The sequence below is a fragment of the Leucoraja erinacea genome, chromosome 39, assembly GCF_028641065.1.
Source record: "Leucoraja erinacea ecotype New England chromosome 39, Leri_hhj_1, whole genome shotgun sequence".
Taxonomy (NCBI): Eukaryota; Metazoa; Chordata; class Chondrichthyes; order Rajiformes; family Rajidae; genus Leucoraja; species Leucoraja erinaceus.
Window position 1 is genome coordinate 3888110 of NC_073415.1, and position 24351 is coordinate 3912460.

Sequence of the window (24351 nt, forward strand, 5' to 3'; positions counted from 1 at the left end):
TCCTGCCAGAATCATAACATGGCGAGGTTGTGTTAGTTTCCCTTCTATGTGGGGAAACGAAAAACAATGCACTTGTTTTTCAACTAATTGTTAGAAATGCAACAAACATATATTCTAGCTTGGTTTATAGATCAGCCTGGTGCGGACAGATCAAAGTACTGAAGGGAGAACCATTGGCTGATAGTTGACATTTGTTGTTGTGCTAAGCCAACATGGAGCCATCTGCTCCATTTTTATTTCAATTACAGTTTTATGACTTAGAATGCTTAACTTTTAAATTTTAATCCAAAAAGTAGGGATTGGTGGTGAATGTGTTTTTTGTTCCAGATCCATCTATAATGCCATATGCCAAAACATGGATGCTTAAGGAAATGACATTTTTCACCAGTCTTTAGCTGAAAGCTGGGGTTTGAAGTCTAGAAAGTGGGCTCTATTCTATTTTGATCTTGGATATCATGCTCAGGTTCTGCACTAATAACATTTCTCGTGTTCTTGAACTCATTAGAGAAAGGGACTTGAAAACCAGCAGAAGGGATCTCCAATAAGTGTCTTGGAATTCTTCAGGTGTCTGCTGCATTGGTAGCGGGTAACCACGAGAAACGTGTCTGACATTTGGAAATATATGGCAAAGTACTTTTCAACATTGAAAAATAAAAGATCTTGGAATGATGGAGAAATCAGAAAATTGGATGATATATTGACAATTATGAAGCAAAATAATTAGGAATTAACAGATTGGTCCTTAAGTTGAATGTTGATTGCATTGAGTCACTGGCAGCTTTATCACATAATAATAAGGGTGAGGTTCATTACCCTGTAAAACTATATACAGAATGTCACATGGAACTTTGTTTCTGGTTGAATTTGTTGTTTGTGGTATCGAATGTTTCTGGTTATTGGGCTGGACTGGAGCTTCAGCTCCCACTTATAACTTATTATTATAGAAGGCAGCTGTGTGGTGTTGGAAGATATTGTTTGCGTTCAGCTTCTCCACTGTAGCAGGCCAGATGTTAGCTGTTAGTATTTATTGACTGAGAGGGGCCATTGCCTTGTGTTCTGCAGTGTGCTTATGTGATAGATTATACTTGAATGTAGCAATACCCACTGGGAAAATTCCTTCTAAGCAGTAACTTAATGGGATAATAAGGCCTGGAAATAATGTTTGATTCTGACTTTTCTGCCTCCAATGCTGGTATTCATGGCTCAATGTTAATTGCTGTATTATATTTAATGGTGATGAATAGTAAAATTGCTGATGGAAAAAAATCATGGGACTTCTTTTACTGACAGTCTGCTATACATCTGTGTTTCCAGATGGGACTGCATGCCTGTCCAAGTCTGGGATGGTGGGCACTTACTACTCTGGGAATGAGGGATATCACGATAATACTGTTCCCTTGGCGATGTACAACCAGATACTGGCTTATGTTTAAATTATGGGCTTAATGCAGGAATTTATATGAAAATGTGGCTATAAAATTACTAACTGTTTTTCAAATATTATTGCTGGTGCTTTATGGTTGGCATGCAACCAGAACAGGCCACTTAGTCCATGAAGCTGATAGTGGTTTTTTGGATGTAATCTAATCAAACTCCACTCTTCTAACCATGCCCCGTGCCTTAAAGGTTTCTTTACTTTCCTCGTTGAGAAGCTAATTTAGTTTTGATAGTTTTTAGGAATTTTTTTAAACGGTGTTTGGAAAATGGAACAGATAATCCCACTCGGGAGTCTGCCAAAAAAAGGTTGTTGTTGAGGCAAGGTATCTCTCTTGAGACGGAAGAGCAATTGGGAGGATTATGTAAAATGCTGAAGTTGCAAACAAATATTTATACGTTAGAGATACAGCATGGAAACAGGCCCCTCGACCCACCAAGTCCACACCGACCCTCGAACACCCAGTACACTAGTTCTATCCTACACAAGGGGCAATTTATAGAAGGCAATTAACCTGCAAACCTGCACATCTTTGGAATGTGGAAGAAAACTGGGAGGGAAACCGGAGAAACTCATGCGGTCACGGAGAGACTCCGTTCCAACACCTGTAGTCGGGATCGAACCCGATTCTCTGCCGCTGTAAGGCAATTGTAGGAAAGTAGATCAGAGCAAAGGCAAATACTGCATTAAATCTGATTTAAACCCCTTGTCTTAATTAGAGTATGTGGAGGCAGGCTAGCAGAAAGAAAGACCATCTGCTCCATGAAATCTTTCCATTCTGCTCCTTTTGATAATCGTAATCTGTTATTCCACTTTACAGGGTGTGGTTATTTTTCCTTGTAAATGAGATTTGAGATCCAAAATAGATCCAAAACCAGAAATATCTGCTTTGTGTATTGCAATCTCCATGCCAATCAAGTTAAGGTTACCCAGTTTGGTGGCCGATATTTTAAAGACAGAATAATGTCCAATCTCAAGGAAAAGTCTAACAAACACATTAAGACAAATTGAGGATTGCAGTTAAATCGACAGAGCACGGAAAACAGGGACATGTATTTCACACAGGATGGTGGTAATATGGAAGGTGCTGCCACAGAAGCTATCAATTAAAATGTTTAAAATGCATTTTGGATATGAACAGAGTAGAGGGATGCGAGGAAATGGGATGAATATAGATTGGGCCTCATGGACAACTTGGGATGAAGCCCTTGTTTCTGTGCTGTACAAACAACTAGGACTCTGCGACTCCATAACCCAAGTTAAAAATAATGATGTAAAATCAGGCAACCGTTTTCAAGCAAAGAGAAGCCAAAATATGGAGTTTGTAAATCTTTCAAAAGGTTAAAAGTGGACAGGTTAAGTTAACAAGAGATATAAGCTGCGTTTATATGTCAAAAATTATGAGGCTGCAGATGGATAAATGGGATGATCTGTAAAAATAAGCAGCCCAGTACCCTCAATGATTTTACCAATTCCAGAGGATTGTCCTTTCAAATGGATAAATATGAATTTCAAATTCATTGGCTGTGGTAAGGTTCTAACACTACCTACCTAGCATAATGCCCCAAAATTAATGGAGAGCCAATGTTTTCATGAAATTTTGTAAGTTGTGTTATCTAGTATGTGGTTTGCCACGATTTGCAAGTTGGCTTAGAAAAGATAGTCGGAGTAAGTCAACGTTAAATTGACCATTTAAAATGCATCCAGGATGCAGATTTATCGTGATATCCCAGCTGCTACTCTCTGTTCTCACTGTTAATGATTGTGTTATAGCTGGACTCTCGTTTTTACCTTGTGTTTCCTCCTTATCCTGCCTCCTTTACCTGCCAGGGAATCGATCGTTCACACTCCTGGGTTAATTCTGCTTACGCTCCCGGTGGGCCAAAGGCTGTCTTGCGGAGAAACCATCCCAATTCAAGCTGTGATCTAAAGCAGGTGCAGAACTGGCATTTTCGTCTTAAAACATTCATCAAAGCATCATCATCAATCACACATTGATTGCTTTCTCATTTTGCCATTTTCTACCAGGACAAACAAGTGCAGTGCAAAATCACATCCAATTCATTTATCTTATTTTCATTCTCTCTGTTCTACTAATAGGTGATGGGGGACAGCAGTACAAGGAAAGAGTGCTCTGATTCCAAAACTAAATCTTCCTTCTGTTCACCAAGCTGAGGCAAATCCCCTCGTGCACCAATCTCACCTCAGCTTCTTTCTGCGATATATCATTTTGTCCAATTGCTCTAACTATACAACCCAATCAGGGTTATGATTTTGATGTGGCATTGCTTGACAAACTGGGCATGCATCCAGTCAGAGTTGCAAGTTTGTGGTTAGAATGAGAGACCGCAAAGGCATGAGCATCTGAACACAAGGCTTATAACCCCGTTCAGCAGTTGCTATTTACTAAATGCAGCGATAGTCCCAGTGTGTACCACTGAATCGGGCAAGGCATGGTAGAGCTTTTGCTAAGTGTTAAAACGAAAACTGTGATGTTAACATTTTGCCTGTAACAGGCTTGTACCATCCCTATTTCTTTTCCTTCTGAGTAAAGGATAAACTTAGTGTGAGAGTACAGGAGCAGTTTCGAATGCACTGATCCATCCCCACGTCCCTACAACTAAGAACATTTTGCTCTTTATGTGAGTTTCTGTAGTTCCACATGGCTGATGGAACCCATGATAGAGATCCAAGAGCCTGCAAATGTTGGAATCTAAAGCACCAAACAAACTATTTGGGGAACTTAACAGGTCGAGCAGTATTTGTGATGGGAAATTGCCAATATTCATCGAGACTCTGCATTAAGACTGAGTGGAGGGGGGAGATAGCCAGGGGGGTAAAGGGGGAGTGGTGAGACGGGGCCAGCAGGTGATTAGTGGACCAAAGAAGGGGTAAAGGATAATAAACCGGTGGAATCGGGAGCGGGAGAACTGGAGTTGTGATGCAGGGGCAGGTGGATGACAGCTAGAGGCAGAATAAAAAGGTAGATGAAGAAACAAACAAAATAAAGTCAGATGGAACCAGGTGGGAAGAGGTGAGCACGAAGATGAGGGTGGAGCCAGCTATGAGCGTGTTAAGCGGGAACAGAGAGACCACCATATTGGAACTTGATAAGTAGGGAGGGTGAAATGGGGACCATGAGAAGAGGGGTGAAGGGCAGGTGGAATCCGAACCAGATTGGATGGGCAGTAGATGAAATGTTTGGGTATAGGAGGATGAAACCGGGTAGGAGAGGGGGATCAAAATGGGAGGCAGACGGGGTGTTTGGGGTGTGAAAGGGAACAAATATGGGAAAATTGGAGGTGAGTTGGAAGGAGAGTGGAGGACACAGGTGACAAGAGTCCCAATTTCAAGCAACCCATACCTACCTTGTTTTTCCAACCCCCCTCACCTTCTGATCAGCCGCCAGTCTTCCCATTTTTGTCCCTTTTTTCATCCCCCTCCAGCCCTTCATTGCCCATTTTTGAATACCTCCCTTATGATTCTATCTCCCTTCTTCCCACATGTTTCACCCACTGGATTCCCCCTTCCCTCTCCATCTGGTCCTGGTCCGACCTGCAGTCTACCTCTCCTCCAATGGTTCCCAATATCACCTTTCATATTGGGTTCTAGCACCTGTGATCCCAATTAGCACCTTCTTAGCTGTCTTCATCTTACCCACCGCTCCCCCCATCTGGCCCCATCCGGGTTTTTCTAAGAGTCTCCACCTGCCCTAGTCTCCCAACCCAACCGTGACCATGTGCCCAAGGCCCTTCACTCCTCTTTAGTCCACCAATTATCATGTTGCTCCCTTCTCTTCTCTTTGCACTGCCTCTCGCCCCTCTCCACTCTCAGTCCAGATGCAAGGTTTCGACCCGAAGCATCAACCATTCTTTCCCTCCACAGATGCTGCTCGGCCTGCTAAGTTTCTCCAGAGATTAATTGTATCCCGCGATGGCTGTTTCAATCCCGACAAACTCAGGTTGATAACGTCACAAAACTGCAGACAGAGTTTTGGTATTTATTTATTCATTCTGTAATAGTTGAACCATGGTTAGATCATATGAAGAATTGGTCTGGTCTCCATTCACAAAATTTAACATGAAGGGCAAAATTTAAATACTAATTAAATGATTAGAAAGATTATGCACGTCTAGAAAGATAGATTGTGAAGCTCTTTCCTTTAGAAAAGTAACAGTTAGTTCGAGAGATTTTTTTAAATTGAAAGATTTATTTAACAAAATAGACTTGGCGTATATTTTTGCCAATGAGAGAATCCAACATGAGAGCTCAAATCAACGCTTCAAGGCCAGTTTATTGTCACATGTATTAATTAAGGTACATTGAAATTTGAGTTGCCATATAAATCAAATATGGAATTAGAGAAACATTCCTTATACAGGGAGTTGTTGAGAATCTTCAGTTTGTTACAATGTGGAATAGTTGAGACGATTAAGAGGATGCCCAGTACAAGCGGGAAAGATTTAGAAGATGAAAATCAAAGAAACTGCAGATGAAAATTAAAATGAAAGCAGAATATGGTAGAAATACTCAGCAGCTCAGTCTGCACATGTGGGAAGAGAAATAGAGTCAGCGCTTCAGATCCAACATCCCGTGCCAGACCTGGGAAAGAGAAGGAAGCTTGTTAAGCTGCAGGTATAGTGAGGGGGAGGGGATGTTCTATGGCCAGGGGCATCAGCTGTGAACAAGGTTACATGTTCATTGGGTGAATGGGAGCCGTTAGAGAGTGAGAACATAGACAAAAGAATGTAGAAGTTGCAAAATGCAAGGCTCGCACACTAGGTCAGGCAAAAAAGGTTGAGAGGAAGCTCTTGTGGATAATCATGGGATTGGGTAGTGAAGCCAAATAGTCTGTTTCTTTGCTAATACTCCTATGTAATGTTTACTCCATACACAGTGTTGTTGGAGTATCTGTACATGTTCCTCATGAACTTGGCTCATCAGTTCTAAATGTTTACTATTGGCCTTATACCAGCCGAACGCCCAATATAATGTGCCTTGGTTACCTTCATCCCTCCTCCTTGTTTCATTCTGACTGTTTATCTTATACTCACCATCTCATTTTTTTCCCCATCCACTAATATCTGTTCTACACCATCTTGCTCCTGTCCCTCATTTCACAGGCAACTGAGCGGAGTCCCAACCGCATGTCCTCATTTTTGGACGGCTTCACTCATTCACAGCACAGTCAGCCAAGATTTTCAACAAAAAAGGTAGACGTAACAGAAATGGTTTGCAATAAATCGGGAAAATAAAACTATCTGTACATGGTGAGGCAAAGGATGGTGATGCTTACAAGTGAAATGCATTTTAAATATCTGCCTTTGGTTTGATCTGCAGATTTAATAAAGTGACTGTCCAGGTGTTTTTTAATCTTTATGATGCATAACACTGTGATTTCACAGCACAATTGATGAGGAACATCCATTTTACTAAAGGCAAAACTTGTGTAGGAAGGAACGGCAGATGCTGTTTTAAACCAAAGATAGACACAAAGTGCTGGAGTAACTCAGCCCGGACAGGCAGCATCTCAGGATGGTCTGAAGAAAGGTCTCGACAGGAAACATTACCCATTCCTTCTATCCAGAGATGTTTTCTGTCCCGCTGAGTTACTCCAGCATTTTATGTCTATCTTCGGTTTAAACTCATTATGGACAGAGAGCCTTTAGTGGAGAAGAATTCTTAACCACTTTAGTGGATGAGGACACCACACCACTTTCGTCTCAATTTTCCAGATTTTCTACTGACCATGATCCTACACTGAGCTTTGTATTTAGTCTGTAAATGCTTCTGAGGACTTACTCAAATCCCATCAAAAGGATTTTACTCATCAAAAGGTGTAACTCAAATCACATCAAAAGTTGCACTTGGTTAGTTACAAACATGCAGCAAAGCCACTGTACAATGTCAATGCAAAACTGGCACTGATCCACTCTGGGGATCAGAGTTCGGAGTTGTCGGGATGCAAACTCCAGCCCATACAACTAACATGGAAGTCACACTTCTAGTACAACATTATCTGGTCTCCTGAATGCGAGTATCACACTTCACCACAGTATAGTCCTAGTTTGACCATATGTTTGGATTTGTACATGCTTATTAAAGTCATCAAGCATGTTTACATTTTATTATTAAGCAGTGGCATTCTGTATCCATGTGAGCACTGCTCCTGCTTCAGTAGTGTGAGCCCAACTGCCCTGTATCCACTGTATCGGTGCTTGTATCAGGCTTACATTTTGATACATCCAACTACTGTGACCCAGTAATGCATCCTTTTGAAGAAATAACACCATAAGGCATTTTCCAAAAGCACTCACTCAGATTTTTGATCAGCCTCAAAGACAGGCCCACTACTTCACTGAATGCAAACTGTGCTTCCTAAATCCCCCAAGATTGAAAGAAAAAATAGATGATGTATTGATAATGTCAGGAATAGCATGCCAGATTATGTATTTTGGGGGAGATTTTTGTGTAATATAAATTGTCCCAAATAAACCCAGAATGTGTAAATGTTTAAATGTTTATTCAGCCTGTGAAGAATAATAGCTGTTATTATTTTAATATTGGAGCTGAGACATCCTAGAATTCATTTATCTGTTTTGGATTAGTACCAAAGTGTAACCTTTGACTTAACATCTTTTAAAAAGTAAACATAGATATTGTCAATGTGTAGGAAGGAACTGCAGAAGCTGGTTTAAACTGAGGATAGACACAAAAAGCTGGAGTAACTCCGCGGGACAGGCAGCATCACTGGATAGAAGGAATGGGTGACGTTTCGGTCTGAAGAAAGGTCTCGACCCAAAAACGTCACCCAATCCTTCCGTCCAGCGATGCCGCCTGTCCCGCTGGCTGAGGTACTCCAGCTTTTTGTGTCTGTCTTCGATGTTTGCAATGTGTTCCACTGTCCTCTGCCTTTGTGTGATCTCTGTGTCTGTGCTACGCAGCTTCTCCATGAGGAGTTGGCCTTGCAGTGGGTGGTCAGCAGCAGCAGTGTGCGGGAGGCAGCCATGCAGCAGGCATGGTTTTTCTTTCAGCTAATGGTAAGTGGAGTTGATGATTCAGAGTTCTCCTATACTTGTTCTCTCAATCAATCTGAAGTGTGACTCAAACTCTGACGTCTCTGAGTCTATTCAAGGACATTGAAATGCATCTAATTCAGGAAAACAACCTGTTTTGTAAGCGATTTATGGTCCTTTGGATTGAATTATTGCCATTTAGCAACATCCTACTCGTTCTAAAAACAAAATCTGTCCAGCAAATCATTCAACATCTGACAAGAAGTAAAATATCGATGCTACAACTTTGTGAGGCCGTGTACCTTAAATGTAACCAATCTTTCTTTTTGATCTCAATGATGACAGGTATGCTGTACCTCTTGTATTTTTGCTTTTTATTTCTAAGTGCTCACATTTGCCTGGTTACATATTATTCTTCATCATGACTAACTGACAGAACAGCCCGTTATACAAGCACTGTCCCAAGCTGACAGAACACCATGTTACTGGGGATAGACACAAACTGCTAGAGTAACTTACCAGGTCAGGCAGCATCACTAGTGAACAGGGCTTCGGGTCGGAAACGTTCTTCCACCTGACGAGTCTGAAGAAGGGTTCGCGAGCATTGCCACCTATTCCTTTTCCTTAGAGATTCCTTTTCCTTAGAGAAGCTGCCTGACCCGCTGAATGACGCCAGCATTTTGTGTCCATCATCAGTATAAAGCAGCATCTGCAGTTCCTTCCCACCCACCATGTTACTGGGGACATGATAGCACCTATTACACAGCGACTGCCACAGATTTTCACCATTCCCCAATTCACATGGATTGCAGCTTACTCAATACCTTGTTGCACTTTAGACAGACTTTGGAGATACAGCATGGAAAGAGTTACATTGTCTACATCTACATGGGGAGAGTCAGTGATTGATACAGTCTGTTGTAAAGCAGTCACTCTAGCCCATTCCATCGGCACTGTCACTTCTGAAGACCCCATTGTACTGACATTAGGTGTATGAAATGTGACAGGAGAGACGGGTGAATCCATTTCTCGTTTTTCAGAGAGATTCTCCCAATGGGCCACATTGCTCGGTGCTTTACCTTTGCTGAAAGTATAAGCTGGCTGCCTACAGAATGCAGCAGCGAGGTGGGGGGGAGGGGGAAATTGGATTGAAAATACCAACATTTTTGTCACCTTTTCCAAACAGTCCTTCAATTAACCTGAGCCTTTCCTGAACAAGGGAAGGCATAAATCAGCCCTGGTTCCTTGATGCTCGCTGATGAGTGACCCCCCTCTGATGAGTGTCTATATGTGTACTGACATTTGCTGACATATTTGGCCCGCTGTGATTAAATAACCTGCCAACAGAAAATCACAAAGAAGATTGAGGGGGGATCTTATAGAAACTTACAAAATTCTTAAGGGGTTGGACAGGCTAGATGCAGGAAGATTATTCCCGATGTTGGGGAAGTCCAGAACAAGAAGCCACACACAGTTTAAGGATAAGGGGGAAGTCTTTAAGGACCGAGATGAGAAAAACATTTTTTTTACACAGAGAGTGGTGAATCTGTGGAATTCTCTGCCACAGAATGTAGTTGAGGCCAGTTCATTGCTAATATTTAAGAGGGAGTTAGATGTGGCCCTTGTGGCTAAAGGGATCGGGGGGTTATGGAGAGAAGACAGGTACAGGATACTGAGTTGGATGATCAGCTATGATCATATTGAATGGCGGGTGCAGGCTCGAAGGGCCGAATGGCCTACTCCTGCACCTATTTTCTATGTTTCTATATGGATAACGAAACAACCAGCACATAAGTAGCCGAATGCTCACATGGATAAGAAAAAGGGTCTCGACCCAAAACGTCACCCATTCATTCTCTCCAGACTTGCTGCCTGAGTTACTCCAGCTTTTTGTGTCTATCTTGGTTCACATGGTGAGATAGGATTTCAGTGAAGCTGTGATGGTGATGGTGTATATTTGACATTTGTGCACCCTGCTCCATTTGTATTAGATATTCTCATTCATTCATGTACTGGAACTTAACTATTATCCCTCAACTACCCGCATACCTCCCATTGAGTGTATGAGCCTGTGTTGGAAGGGACTGCAGATGCTTGTTTAAACCGAAGAAAGACTCAAACAACTGGGGTAGCTCAATGGGTCAGACAGCATCTCTGAGTAAAAAAAGAATAGGTGATGTATAGGGTTGAGACCCTTCTTCAGACTTGCATGTATGAGACTTGCAGCTTTTCATGTGAAGAATTAACATCGCATATCCCCGGTTCTCACCATGGATATGATACTTTATGGTTGCTTATCAATTATTAGAATTACTATATACTTCCGTTTTGAGTTTGCGCAGGAATTGTTTTGGAGATCCACTGTATCGTGTGTTGATTTTCGTGTGCATGTTTTTTTGAAATAGGTGAAAAGTATGGGGCATCATCTCCATCTGTCAGACAAGCTTGAAACCCCTCGGAAACTGAGATTCCCAGAGAGATTTGTGGATGATATAACCGCTTTAGCCAACATGATCACAACGGACATTGTCAGCAGGTTCCAGAAGGTATTATTGCAGTTATTTAATAGTTTACTTGAGCTAAACACAAAGCACTAGAGTCAGACAGCATCTGTGGAGGGAATGGACAAATGGTGGTTTGGGTTGCACTCTTCTTTGGACTCACCCTAACCCTAATATTTTACTTCACTTAATATTAACAGCAGATGAGAACTCCAAGATGAGGTGGAGATGGCAGTCACTAACAGTCACTCTACAGCTTACAGTATTGTTCAGACACTCCTGCATTCATAAGACCGAAGCAGAATCTGACCATTCGGCCCATCAACTCTATGCTGCTATTCGATCTTGGCTGATCTATTTCTCTTCTCAATCCCAAAGAGTTTCACAGATTCACCATCCTCTGCTAAAGGAATTCCTCCTCATCTCCATTCATAATCCCAGTGATCAATTAAACCTAAGCCGTTAGCTTTAGAAATGTTTGAATGCTGCACTGACTGGCTGACATTTTAAATTTCGTTGTACATGGCCCATGTTACAATGACAATAAAGAAACTATTCTATTCTATTCTATTCTATTCTGTTACTTTGGAAAACCATTTGACAATGCGAATGTTTTAAGTTTTACGTCTTAATATATTCTATATTTGTGATATAACTTGTATGTGCATCTTTTTTTAGGATGTTGAGTTGGTGGAGCGGCTGAATATCAGCTTGGCATTCTTTCTCAACGATCTACTCTCCCTGATGGATCGAGGATATATTTTCGGTCTCATTCGCATGTACTACAAACAGGTATTTTGTTGAGTATTTTGGAGGCCTGAGGTGGTGGAAGCCCAGAATAAAATAAAGCAGTTCCAAATTATACCCCTGTAACAATTAGGTTGTGATATTGTGGTTTGATTCAAGATGCAGGCTATATATGCCGCCTTGTACATCTGCAGGAATGAAACGAGTGAAGCTTAGATGTGTGAAGCTGTGAGAATGTGATTTGATTAAAGCCTTGAAGTAAAATGGCAAATAAAAGCAATCTGAAACTGAAGGTGGAGACTCCTAACAAAGCCTGAGTTAGCAAGTTGGCAAACTTTTGTCAGAACGAGATGAACTGCTGACATCTTGTCTCAAATGCTTCTAAATCTGACATCCCGTTACCTGTGGCTGTTCTAGTTAGTTTATTTTTGTTCTGGTCTCCATAAACTTGAGATCTCCCTTAGCTGGCCTAACTCACTGAGCTTGTTGACCTATTTTGGTTCGCTGTTCAAATACATTTTTTTTTTTTTTTTTAATTCATAAATTCTCATAAATCCCATCAAGTCCGCCATTCAATCATGGCTCCTCTATCTTTCCCTCTCTACCCCATTCTCTTGCCTCCCCATAATCCATAAGGAATCCATAACATAGAAAATAGGTGCAGGAGTAGGCCATTCGGCCCTTCGAGCCTGCACCGCCATTCAATATGATCATGGCTGATCATCCAACTCATAACCTGCCAATATCCACCTTAAAAATATCCTTTGATTTGTCCTCCACGGGCCACTCTGACAATTAATTCCATAGATTCACCACCCTTTGACTAAATAAATTTCTCCTCATCTCCTTTTTTAAGGTGCATCCTAAATCTCTGATAATGTTTGCAAATTGTTCCTATCCTAGTCCCTCCCGTCACTAATTGCCTCTAGTCTTGTTACCCGCATTTCTCCAATTCTGACTTTGATCATTCTCCAATGCAGTAGTTCCATCAAAGACAGCCACGTCTTCAGATGCCAAGGACAAGTTCTGGATTTCTCTCCATAGGCATCTTTTACTACTCTCTTTCTACTGCCATTACTCTTCTTTAAATGTGCAGTCATTCATGTAGCACGACATTGCCAGGTTTCCTTTCCAGCTGTTACCATGGTAAAAGGAATTAAAAATTATAGGTTGCCTTTTATTGCTAGAGGACTTAAATACAAGAGTAGAGACATTACGCTTCGATTATTTAGAGCAATGTTGAGGCCCCATGTAAAATATAGTCCCTAGATCTGCGTACCTAACGGTGAATATACATTAGAAGAACTGCATTGACTGTAAGAATTATGGGGTGATTCCTGAGATGGTGGATTTGGTGTGTGGAGAGAGATTATCTAGATTTGGCATATACTCTTTTCAGAATGGGAGATGTATTTAATGACCTTTGTGTTTTTTTTTGAGGACTGACAGGGTAGATATAAATATTCCCTGACATTATGCATTAGGAAGAAGAGAAAATTCCTGGTTTGCGTGGTGATATTAAGGAGACAGCATCACAGAGTCTCCAAAGCTAATTTCCCTTGTTAAATATTGATCGTTATCAGCCTGAGGAAATTGAGAGCCTTTGCAAATGTTAACTACATGCCACTCATTGTAGAATGAATTCCCTTCATGTCATTCTCCATGAAGGTGGGCACCTGTACATCCAATTTGCAGGAAGTCGATTCTGCTCCAACTTTATTTACAAATAGTGCAAGTCAGGAGGTGTCTTAGTTGGAAAGCAAAAGGATATGATCTTCTGACTAGACAAAAAAGCTGGAGAAACTCAGCGGGTGAGGCTGCCTCACCCGCTGAGTTTCTCCAGCTTTTTTGTCTACCTTTGATTTTTCCAGCATCTGCAGTTCTTTCTTAAACACTGATCTTCTGATTAGGTCTGATTTGCATTCCACAGCCTTTGTTGGGCATTTGATTCCACCGCAATGATGATGGATCATCCCGAACATGTGGATATCTCTGACTGATGCTGTTCCAGGCTGTATTAATACTCTCGTGTTTAAGAGGGAACTGCAGATGCTGGAGAATCGAAGGTTACACAAAAAAGCTGGAGAAACTCAGCGGGTGCAGCAGCATCTATGGAGCGAAGGAAATAGGCAACGTTTCGGGCCGAAACGTTGCCTATTTCCTTCGCTCCATAGATGCTGCTGCACCCACTGAGTTTCTCCAGCTTTTTTGTGTAACCTTGTATTAATACTCTCATTGTTTTCTTTTATCCAAAGGTCAGCAATAAATTGCAGGCAGCACAGAACCCTCATGCCCTTATTTCTCTGCGACTGGACTTCATTCGCATCATCTGCAGCCACGAGCACTACATCACGCTGAACCTCCCGTGCAGCACACTATCTCCCCCTGCCTCTCCATCCCCATCCGTCTCCTCGGCTACCTCCCAGGTAAGTACAGTTCTAATGCTGCCCCTTCAACTCCTGGTGATACATTTTGAGCAGAGTGATGGTACAAATATCGAGCAAGTGAAAGAAACTGGAGGCAAAATAATATAGTTTGTGCATCCATTTATTACATTCTCGAATATGCGGCTGGGAAGAATGGTGAGAGCAAATTGAAGAACAGCATAGAAACATAGAAACATAGAAATTAGGTGCAGGAGTAGGCCATTCGGCCCTTCGAGCCTGCACCGCCATTTAATATGATCATGGCTGATCATCCAACTCAGTATCCCGTACCTGCCTTTCAAAGGGGAATTGGATAAAGATGGGGGGGAAATTTGCAGCTGCAGGGAAAGGGCAGGAGAATGCCACTAAATTAATCATCCGTTCAAAGATTCAACACAGCTACAATGGTCAATAGTATCATTTGTACAATGGCGCAGGTGTAGAGTTGCTGCCTTACAGCGCCAGAGATTCGGGTTCGATCCTGACTGTGGGTGTTGTCTGTACAGAGTTTGTACGTTCTCCCCGTGGCCTTGTGGATTTGCTCCGATTCCCTCCCACATTCCAAAGACGTATAGGTTTGTAGGTTAATTGGCTTCGGTGAAATTGTCCCTTGTGTGTAGGGTAGTGCTAGTACACGAGGTTTGCGGGTCAGTGCAGATACTGTGGGCTTAAGGCCCCTTTACCGCACTGTATCTCTAAACTGAACTAAACTACTGCAAGATGAAAGAAGAAGATCATGTACAATGTCCCAGGCCTTATGCACAGTAGTATCGGTAACTACTCATCTAGTCAGGGAAAGAACTGCAGATGCTGGTTTAAATCGAAGGTAGAAAGAAAGGGTGACGTTTCCGGTCGAGACCCTTCTTCATACTGATGTCAGGGGAGTGAAGGGTCTCGACCCGAATCGTCACCCATTCCTTCTCTCCAGAGATGCTGCCTGTCCCACGTTGCCACATTGTGGATCACAATTTGTGCATCACCGGCCTGGTTTACGTTGAGATGGTTTGACAGTTAAATACTGCTCCCTGTTGTCGGGGTCATTCAGGATGTCAAGGAGCAGTCAAAGTCCCAGATTTTTTTAATTTTACTGATCTAGATGCTTGGCACTGAGACAAAATTGAACATTGGACTTTTATTTAACAATGGCTTTTGTTTTGACATTCTGCCACATACTCCAGAGGTAAAGGTTCCACGTGATTTTGATCTGATTGTGCAAAATGCCAACTGAATGGTGTCTGATACTGTGATATTTCTAGAGGGTCGTGCAGGCTGAGTTGTGAGCCCATGCTATCTGCACCCTTCATTTTCTAGTTAACAGTGAAGTGTTCTATATAGTAAACCCTCGTTATAATGGATCTTACGGGGGAGAATGGTATCCATGATTATTGCCGATTATCAGTTTTAACCGAGAAGTGTATTATCATTGAATGTAGTTGAAACAAAGAACTGCAGATGGTAGTTAATACATAAAAGGACAGAGAGTGCTGGAGTAACTCAGCGAGTCAGTTAGCATCTTTGGATAACATGGACAGGTGATGCGAAACCTATCTTCAGACTGATTCAGTCTGCTGATTTGTGCACCCATGCCATCTGCCCCCTTCATTTGATTTCTATAGTGTACTGTTCTGTGTCTTTTTTCTTTTTTCTCTTTTTTGTTTTTATGGATTTATTGACCTTTGATCTGTTCAATTAATTTAATCAATCTCTGTAAAGCACTTTGGTTCAAATACTGGTTTTGTTGAAAAGTGCTATATAAATAAAGATTATTATTATTATTATTATTCATTTGATAGTTTAGTTTAGAGATACAGCACGGAAACAGGCCCTTCTGCCCACCCAGTCCGCGCCGACCAGCGACCCCCGCACACCAACACAATCCTACGCACGCTAGTGACAATGAACAATTAAACCAAAGCCAATTAACATACAAACCTGTACGACTTTGGAGTGTGGGAGGAAACCATGGATCCCACAGAAAACCCACACAGGTCACGAGGAGAACGTACAAACTATGCACAGACAGCACCCGTGGTCAGGATTGAACCCGGGTCTCTGGCGCTGTAAGGCAGCAAATGTGAAGTGTTCAGAACTTTAATTGCAGCACGTCTTAGACTCTTATTTAAAAGCAGATGTTTTAATGTAAATAATGCAAGGAATTAAATTTATCCTGCTAGACCAATGGTTTGTGAACTGATTGAGTTGCTACTGACACACATGTTGTACTGTACTTCAATTTTCAGAGTTCGGGCTTTTCCACTCTCGTCCAAGATCAGAAGATAGCCAACATGTTTGAGATGTCGGTGCCTTTTCGACAGCAGCACTTTCTAGTGGGGCTGCTATTGACTGAGCTGGCCTTGATCCTGGAACCAGATGTCGAAGGGTAAAAGCATCTTATTCTCATTGCCAAACGGAGTGAAGGTAGCGTTAGTTATGTGGAGATACATCAAATTAATCTGGAGCGCTATTCATCCCCTGCTTGGATGGGCATTTCATTCAGTAGGGGGGAAATGATTAGCATTAGTGTTACAGGTAAATAGCCCAGGTTCCACTGTCCAGTTCATTTCTGAGCAGCTGACGTGGGAAGTCAGCTGTGATGGACTCCAACATGGCATTAGCCAGTAACCTGTCAGTAAGCTGCCAGTTTTCACCGCAGGGGTGGGTACCTGGAACAAAGCTGCTGGAGGTGATGGTGGAAGCAGAGACTTTTAGACAGGCACATGGACATGCAGGGAATGGAAGGATATGGATCATATTCAGGCAGATGGGATTAGTGGGTGGCATAGTGACCCAAAGGTAAAGTTGATGTCTTCTAGCGCAAGAGACCTGTGTCCGATCGTGATTACGGGTGCTATCTATATGGACTTTATACATTCTTTCTGTGACTCCATGGGTTTTCCCCAGGTACTCTGGTTTCTTCTCACACTCCAAAGATGTATAGGTTTAGAGGTTAATTGGCTTTGGTAAGTTATCAACTACCCATGTGTGTGTGTAGGTTAGTATATGGGGTGATCACAGGTTGACGCAGAATCGATGGGCCGAAGGGCCTGTTTCCACGCTGCATCTCCAAAATTGAACGTAGCATCATATTTGGCACCGAAGGGCCTGCCCCTGTGTTGTACTGTTCTATGTACATCCTTGCGGTGTGGGGGTGCAGATATGATGCGGGCTCATTACAAACTAACATTCTCTATTAGAGGGAGTTGCGGTATATTATTACCATTTACTTGAGATCAGCCTTCTGAATATTCCATAGTAATGGAAAGAAGCTTCTGCAGCAGGAAGGTTAATTGTGTTTCTGACCCTTTCTGTGTGTGTGTACATTTTCTTTTCCAGTTTGTTCTTTCTGCATAAAAAGGCGATTGGCGCAATCCATAACCTGCTGTGCAGTCATGATGCAGACTCGCGCTACACTGATAGTGAGGTCAAAGCTCACGTTGCCAAGCTGTATTTACCACTAATTGGCATCGTGATGGACACCCTGCCTCAGCTGTACGACTTCACAGGTAGGAAAGCAACTAACAGGGAACGGGGGTTCCCCTCTTCTACTATAGATGAGGCTCTCACCAGGGTCTCTTCTATACCCCGTAACTCTGCTCTCACTCCCCATCCCCCCCACTCGTAACAAGGGCAGAGTCCCCCTTGTTCTCACCCTCCACCCTACCAGCCGTCACATACAACAAATAATCCTCTGCGATTTTCGCCACCTCCAACGGGATCCCAACACTGGCCACATCTTCCCATCTCCTCCCCTTTCGGCTTTCCCCATAGACCGCTCCCTCCGTAACTTCCTGGTCAATTCGTCCCTTCCCACCCAACCCACCCCCTCTCCTGGCACTTTTCCTTGCAACCGCTGGAGAAGTTGCAGAAAGAGAGATCAAGGCACCATTGGGATATGAGATTAGCCTTCTGGCATGCCGGGGATTATTCAACAGCGACTGAAAGAAACTTAGGAAGGTGGAAGATGAAATAATTCAACATAAAAGGGTAGGAGGAAGAGGCCCAACAAGAAGTTGAAATGTAATTCACAGATGTGGAGCTTGGCATTCTTGCGACCAGTGCAAGGTCATCCATAATGTTGTGATCCCAGCAAACGTAATGTGCAGTGACTGGAATTACTCAATGTCTATGTTCCTCAACAGAAAACGGCAACCCAAAGGGACGCCTGGCTGCGTCAGTGATGGATGAGGTGGACAATGAGAACAGCAACATGATCAGTCAGACCATCGCCATGGCAATAGCAGGATCGCCTGTGCCCCATCCAAACAGGAACGCCCCGTTCCAGCTCCCTGTTGTGGTAAGCAGTGCTGCCAACTCTCTCGCATTCAGCGTGAGACTCGCATATTTCACGCAATTCATGTTCAGTTGTCGGTGACAGGGTCAAAGCTTATCGTATCTTGTTGTGAGTAGATGTAACTTTGGTTGTCGTAGGTTGTCGCCTGTGTGGTCGTAGGTGGACGTCCCAATTCAAAGTCAAAGTAACTTTATTGTCAATTCAATTATGCAACAGTAGTTACACATAGGATCGAAATTACGTTTCCCCATACTCCAAATGTGCAAGTAATATTAAAAACACAGACAGACAACATATCAATAAAAATAGACAATAGACATACATTATTTAAAATATTAAAATATTCACAGTATGCCAAAATGTAGCAAAACCGTTGAGGTATTTTACACAGGGTGCAACAATGAAAGGTGCAATATAGAAAAAGTGCAAATTCCATACTGGAGACATTGAGCCAAAGTTATTTTCACAGTTTGTTGTCTTTGTTTGGGTACTGTTCATGGAATTTACTTAAGTGTGTTGAGTAGTCTGATGGCCTGAGGGAAAAAGCTGTTTTTGAATCTGGTGGTTTTGCTCCGCTTGTTGCGGTAGCGCTTACCGGAAGGTAGGAGGGTGAACAGTTTGTGTGCTGGGTGAGTGGTGTCTTTGATAATGTTGCTTGCTCTCTTGCGACAGTGAGAAGGGTATAGGTCCTGGATTGCTGGTTGGGGTGATCTGGTGTCCTCACCACTCTCTGTAGGGCCTTCTGGTCAGCAGCAGAGCAACTGCCATAACAGACTGAGAGACTGCTGGTAAGAATGCTCTCAATGGCACCCCTGTAAAAGGTCGTGAGGGCAGAGGGAGGAAGAGGCCATTCGGCCCTTCGCGAGGAATTGTGTCGCCGGCCGACGTAGCTTGTCGCAGCGACGTCGACTAGGTCGAAGCTTGTCGTAGACATCGTCGTGGGGGGGGGGTCCAGATTTCTCACTCTCATCTCTCACCCAATGTTGGTAGCCCCGGGTAAGATACCAAATGGCGATGGGTGAACAGTTGAAGGAACTGGTTCCCATTAATGCTCATCGGTTTATTTATTTGTGTTGAGCATTCAATACAGATAAAGACAAACTCGTAAACTGGGTGGTGAGTTAGTAAATCACATATCCAGTATTGTGTCGCAAGGATTTAATCTCTCTAGCCTCGATCATTATCATAGCTGGCTATCATTCTTCTGCTCTGGATGGTAGCTGGTTTTATTTTTCCAGTCAATTTATCCACACATTAAATATTAAGGCCACGATCGCCAGGGTTCAGTGAGGAATGAATACTGGAGACCTTGAAAAAAGCACAAATTGTGAGGAAATATGGTAGAAATAAAAGCATCAGATTTCTTAAGGACGTTTCACTTGTTGCATTCTGCCCTTACTCTTCCCTCTATATATCATTCCCCATGTGAAGGGACTGACAGGTTTCCTTGCCCCGTCGTTTTGATATTTTGTTTGAATTGTCTAGGAAAGATTTGTGGAGATACCTCTTGTGTGAGTCATTTAAAAAAAAACATGCTTTCAACCAGAGTGGGAATTTCCTCAGTGAAAAAATGGAATGGACTTCAGAATGGAACTATGAAGTTATGAAAGACAGACATGAAATGCTGGAGTAATTCATTGGGACCCTTCTCAATAAGGCTCTCGACCCAAAGCATCACTCATTCCTTTTCTCCAGAGATGCTGCCTGACCCACTGAGTTACTCCAGCATTTTGTGGCTATATTTGGTGTAAACCAGCATCTGCAGTTCCTTCCGATACAATGAAGTTATGAAACCTGAAATCAGTGGGTGTCTAGCTGGATTTTGGAAAATAGGTGCAGGAGGAGGCCATTCGGCCCTTCGAGCCAGCACCGCCATTCATTGTGATCATGGCTGATCGTCCCCTATCAATAACCCGCGCCTGCCTTCTCCCCATATCCCTTGACTTCACTAGCCCCTAGAGCTCTATCTAACTCTCTTAAATCTATCCAGTGACTTGGCCACCACTGCCCTCTGTGGCAGGGAATTCCATAAATTCACAACTCTCTGGGAGAAAACTTTTTTTCTCACCTCAATCTTAAATGACCTCCCCATTATTCTAAGACTGTGGCCCCTGGTTCTGGACCCGCCCAACGTTGGGAAAATATTTCCTGCTTATAATGGGAGGAGCGTTGATTTTTCCAGATGCATGAGTTTCTTATATTGTTTTTTGCCCTTTCAGTGACAGAAAAAAACATTAACTAATCCGCTGTACTATCAAGCCACACGTGAATATTATTACATGTAACTGTGGTTGGTACAAGCTAATTTCTACTTAAAGGAAATAACATTATCTTAACTAAAAATAATTTATCCAAAATCTGAAACTGATTTATCGGTCTTTATGAATCACACTTAATGAACCATATTGTTGTTTAACTGCAGACATTCCTCCTGAAGTCATGCAACAGCTGGATGAATTGTAATTCATACTCTGTACCTTTGTAGCCTAGCCGGCAGTACTCAACATTGTCAGCTGAATCCAGTCGCATCCTTCTCATCTGTTTCCTCTGGGTCTTGAAGAATGCAGACGAGGAGATCCTGCAGAAGTGGTTCACAGATCTCTCAGTGTTCCAACTAAACCGCCTGCTCGATCTATTGTACCTCTGCATATCCTGCTTTGAATACAAGGTAAATTCCGAGCTGCGGGCAATTTTTGAAAATAACTACCTTTTATTTGGCAGGTCTGATAGATAGCTACTTCATCGAGTTGTGGTGGTGTATTTTGTTTGATGCCCCCTTCCCTTGTGTCTGTTTAGTTTAGTTTTGAAAAAGAGCGCGGAAACAGGCCCTTCGGCCCACCGAGTCCGCACCGACCAGTGATCCCCACACAATAAAGGACCTGTCCCATTTGGCCGTCATTTTCGCGTCACGCAGGTGGCGAGCGAAATTCTGAAACGCCGGGTCACTGCCTTTGTCATCGTGCACCATGTGTGCGTAATGCGCACCACATGCGTGTGTCGTGACGCGTAAATAATTTACTCGCAAATGACGGCCAAGTGGGACAGGCCCTTAACACTATCCTACACAAACTAGTGACAATTACACATTTATACCAAGCCAATTAACATACAAATATGGATGGCATTGGAGTATGGGAGAAAAAAGTACATTCTCATTAAAGATATATTCTATATATATATATATACACCATATTTAAAGTTCTCTTGAAAAATTTCTCAAAAGCGCAAAATTTAGATACGTTAATTCACTTTTTTTGGAGTTATTGGAACTGATTTATTATTGTCACATATACCGAGATACAGTAAAGAATTTAATTTTGATTGCTATCCCGTTAAATCATGCCATATACAAGCACATCAAGTAGTGCAAAGGAGAAAATAAACAGTATAGAGGATAGTGTTATAGTTACAACCTGTACATCCACATAGTGAAGTTTTAAATGCACCATTCTCTTCTGTTAGAGCTTTAAAGGTTTAAAATATCTTCACTGCATTCGTTCCTCTGATGAAAGTAGTGATCCAACAATTCTGAGGATTAGAACATCTCATGGGTTGTTGTGACTGAACCATCGCTCTTTGTTTTAAAAGATTTTAAGATTGGCATCATTACTAAACATCGCTTGCTATTGTACCTTTGCATCTCTTTATTGTATTTACCCTTGCCTGGAATCCGTAAACCATGGAGCCATAATCATCTGTGTAGCTATTGGTGAGGGGAAATTTGGTATGAAGTAAATGTTTGTTAAACTTCGACCTAAACATATTTGTTTGAACCAGATAGATGTAATTATAAAATCTTTCTGATGATCCAAAATAAGAATTGTGGACTTCATAATATCAAGCAACTGCTCTGTTGCAGAATGTACTCCGTCATTTCTTCCAATGAAACAAGCCAAGAATAAGGCAGGAGTGAAGGAAATCATTTTGTGAGTATGAAGATATTCAGGCAATGATTGATTTTTTTTTTTTTTTTTTGTTTGTTTGTTTCAGGGTAAGAAAGCTTTTGAACGGATTAATAGCCTAACATTTAAGAAATCCCAAGACATGAAAGCCCGGTTAGAAGAGGCCATTCTCGGCACTGTAAGTGCTCGCCAGGAGATGGTACGACGTAGTCGAGGTAAGCACGATCTTTGAATTCTCTCCAGTAAATATGCCCATCCAACATTTATCTTTTAATCCAAACCACGTAGACAGAAGTGCAAGATCCTAAGCCTGGTTCCCGCAAACCACTGTGTCACCCTGCACCTTGTTCAAGTTGTTTTTACTATGCACGAAGCTGAACTGTGAGTGTTTTCGTTTAATGTCTACACTCTTCCAGTTCCAGAGAAGGTCACCGTGTGGACAGCCAGCATCCTGAGCAGTTTTTCACACTGCAATGATGCTATCTCGAGTCTCTAGCGGAGATCATACGGTCACAAGTGATAGGAATAGAATCAGGCCATTTGGCCCATCAAGTCTACTCCACCATTCAATCATGGCTGATCTATCTCTCCCTCCCAACTCCATACTCCTGCCTTCTCCCCATAACCTCTGACACTTGTAATAATCAAGAATCTATCTCTGCCTTAAAAAATATCCACTCACTTAGCCTCCACAGCCTTCTGTAGCAAAGAATTCCACTGATTCACCACCCTCTGACTAAAGAAATTTCTCCTCATCTCCTTCCTAAAAGAGCGTCCTTTAATTCAGAGGCTATGACCTCTCATGCAAGACTCTCCCACTAGTGTAAACATCCTCTCCACATCCACTCTATCCAAGCCTTTTACTATTCTGTATGTTTTCCCCCTCATTCTTCTAAACACCAGCGAGTACAGGCCCAGGGCAGACAAACGCTCATTATAAGTTAACCTACTCATTCCTGGGATCATTCTTGTAAACCTCCTCCGCCAGCCAGAGGCCTTACCCCCCTCCCCCCAGCGACCCTTTTGCTCTTAATATATGTGTAAAATCTCTTGGGATTCTCCTTTACATTATTTTCAAAGTTGTCCTCTTTCTGCCCTCCTAGTTTCCCTATTGTGTGCACTCCTACTTTGCTTATACTGCCTGTTTAGGGACTTTTTCCTGACCAGTACCTCAATATCTCTCGTCAACCAGGGTTCCCTAATGCTGCCAGTTTATCCTTCACTTTAATGGGAACATGCTGTCCCTGAATTCCCCTTTTCTCACTTAAAAGCTTCCCACTTGCTTGCCATCCCTCAACCTGCAAACAACCTGTGCAAGTTCATCCAAGCCCTTTGCACTATGGCAGTGCATCAACATGAAGGAGAACACTGTGTGGCCTGATCTTTTCTGAAGCTATTTAATAAAACACACGACCATAATTATCATGGACCTTTGAGCGTCGAATCTGTTCACTTACTGATCAATAGATGGAGAGGAGTCGATGAGCAATTGAACCTGATCTATTGTTTTCCAAACTCTTGTAGAGAGGAGTCCTTTTGGAAACCAAGAAAATGTTCGCTGGAGGAAGAACATTACCCACTGGAGGCAGAATGCTGATAAGGTTGACAAGTAAGTGGCAGTCTCTTGAAATTTGGGGCTATCTGCTTCTCATCCCATATAGTATAATCCCTCTGCTGGCTTTTACATTCCAGTTTTAACACGATGGACTGACCAAATCTATCTCCTCATTCACTTATCTCCCTCAATCCCTCTCCCCTCTCCACCGCCCCCCTCAATCTCTCTTTCTCACTTTAGGACAAAGTCTGAAATTGAACATGATGCCTTGGTGGACGGGAACTTGGTAACTGAGTCTAACCTGGTGATTTTGGACATACTTGAAATCATTGTGCAGGTAAGCTGTGGGGTGAGTGAGTACTGCAATTGGTAATAGTATGAACACAATTCCCTTCTGTCATTCGTCTGATTCTGAGATGCTTCAGTTACATGAGACTAACATCGAGCAGAGAATAATCTCAGTTTTTACAATTATACC

The 24351-nt window shown here is 42.4% G+C and overlaps 1 protein-coding gene across 4 annotated transcripts in view; it reads left to right on the top strand.

The window, feature by feature from the left end:
• LOC129714348 (dedicator of cytokinesis protein 7-like) overlaps positions 1–24351 on the top strand; it is a 135105-nt gene that overhangs the window by 75860 nt on the left and 34894 nt on the right. For 2 of the 4 annotated variants that reach the window (XM_055663893.1, XM_055663894.1), the window contains exons 23-35: positions 3266–3370; positions 6559–6648; positions 8380–8475; positions 10857–10997; positions 11631–11744; positions 13955–14125; positions 16366–16505; positions 17459–17628; positions 18265–18419; positions 20902–21084; positions 22407–22533; positions 23843–23927; positions 24114–24210. In XM_055663893.1, coding sequence (XP_055519868.1) covers positions 3266–3370; positions 6559–6648; positions 8380–8475; positions 10857–10997; positions 11631–11744; positions 13955–14125; positions 16366–16505; positions 17459–17628; positions 18265–18419; positions 20902–21084; positions 22407–22533; positions 23843–23927; positions 24114–24210 — 1674 coding nt within the window. The remainder of the gene's footprint in view (positions 1–3265; positions 3371–6558; positions 6649–8379; positions 8476–10856; positions 10998–11630; positions 11745–13954; positions 14126–16365; positions 16506–17458; positions 17629–18264; positions 18420–20901; positions 21085–22406; positions 22534–23842; positions 23928–24113; positions 24211–24351) is intronic. The other 2 variants (XM_055663895.1, XM_055663896.1) reach the window with 2 other exon arrangements.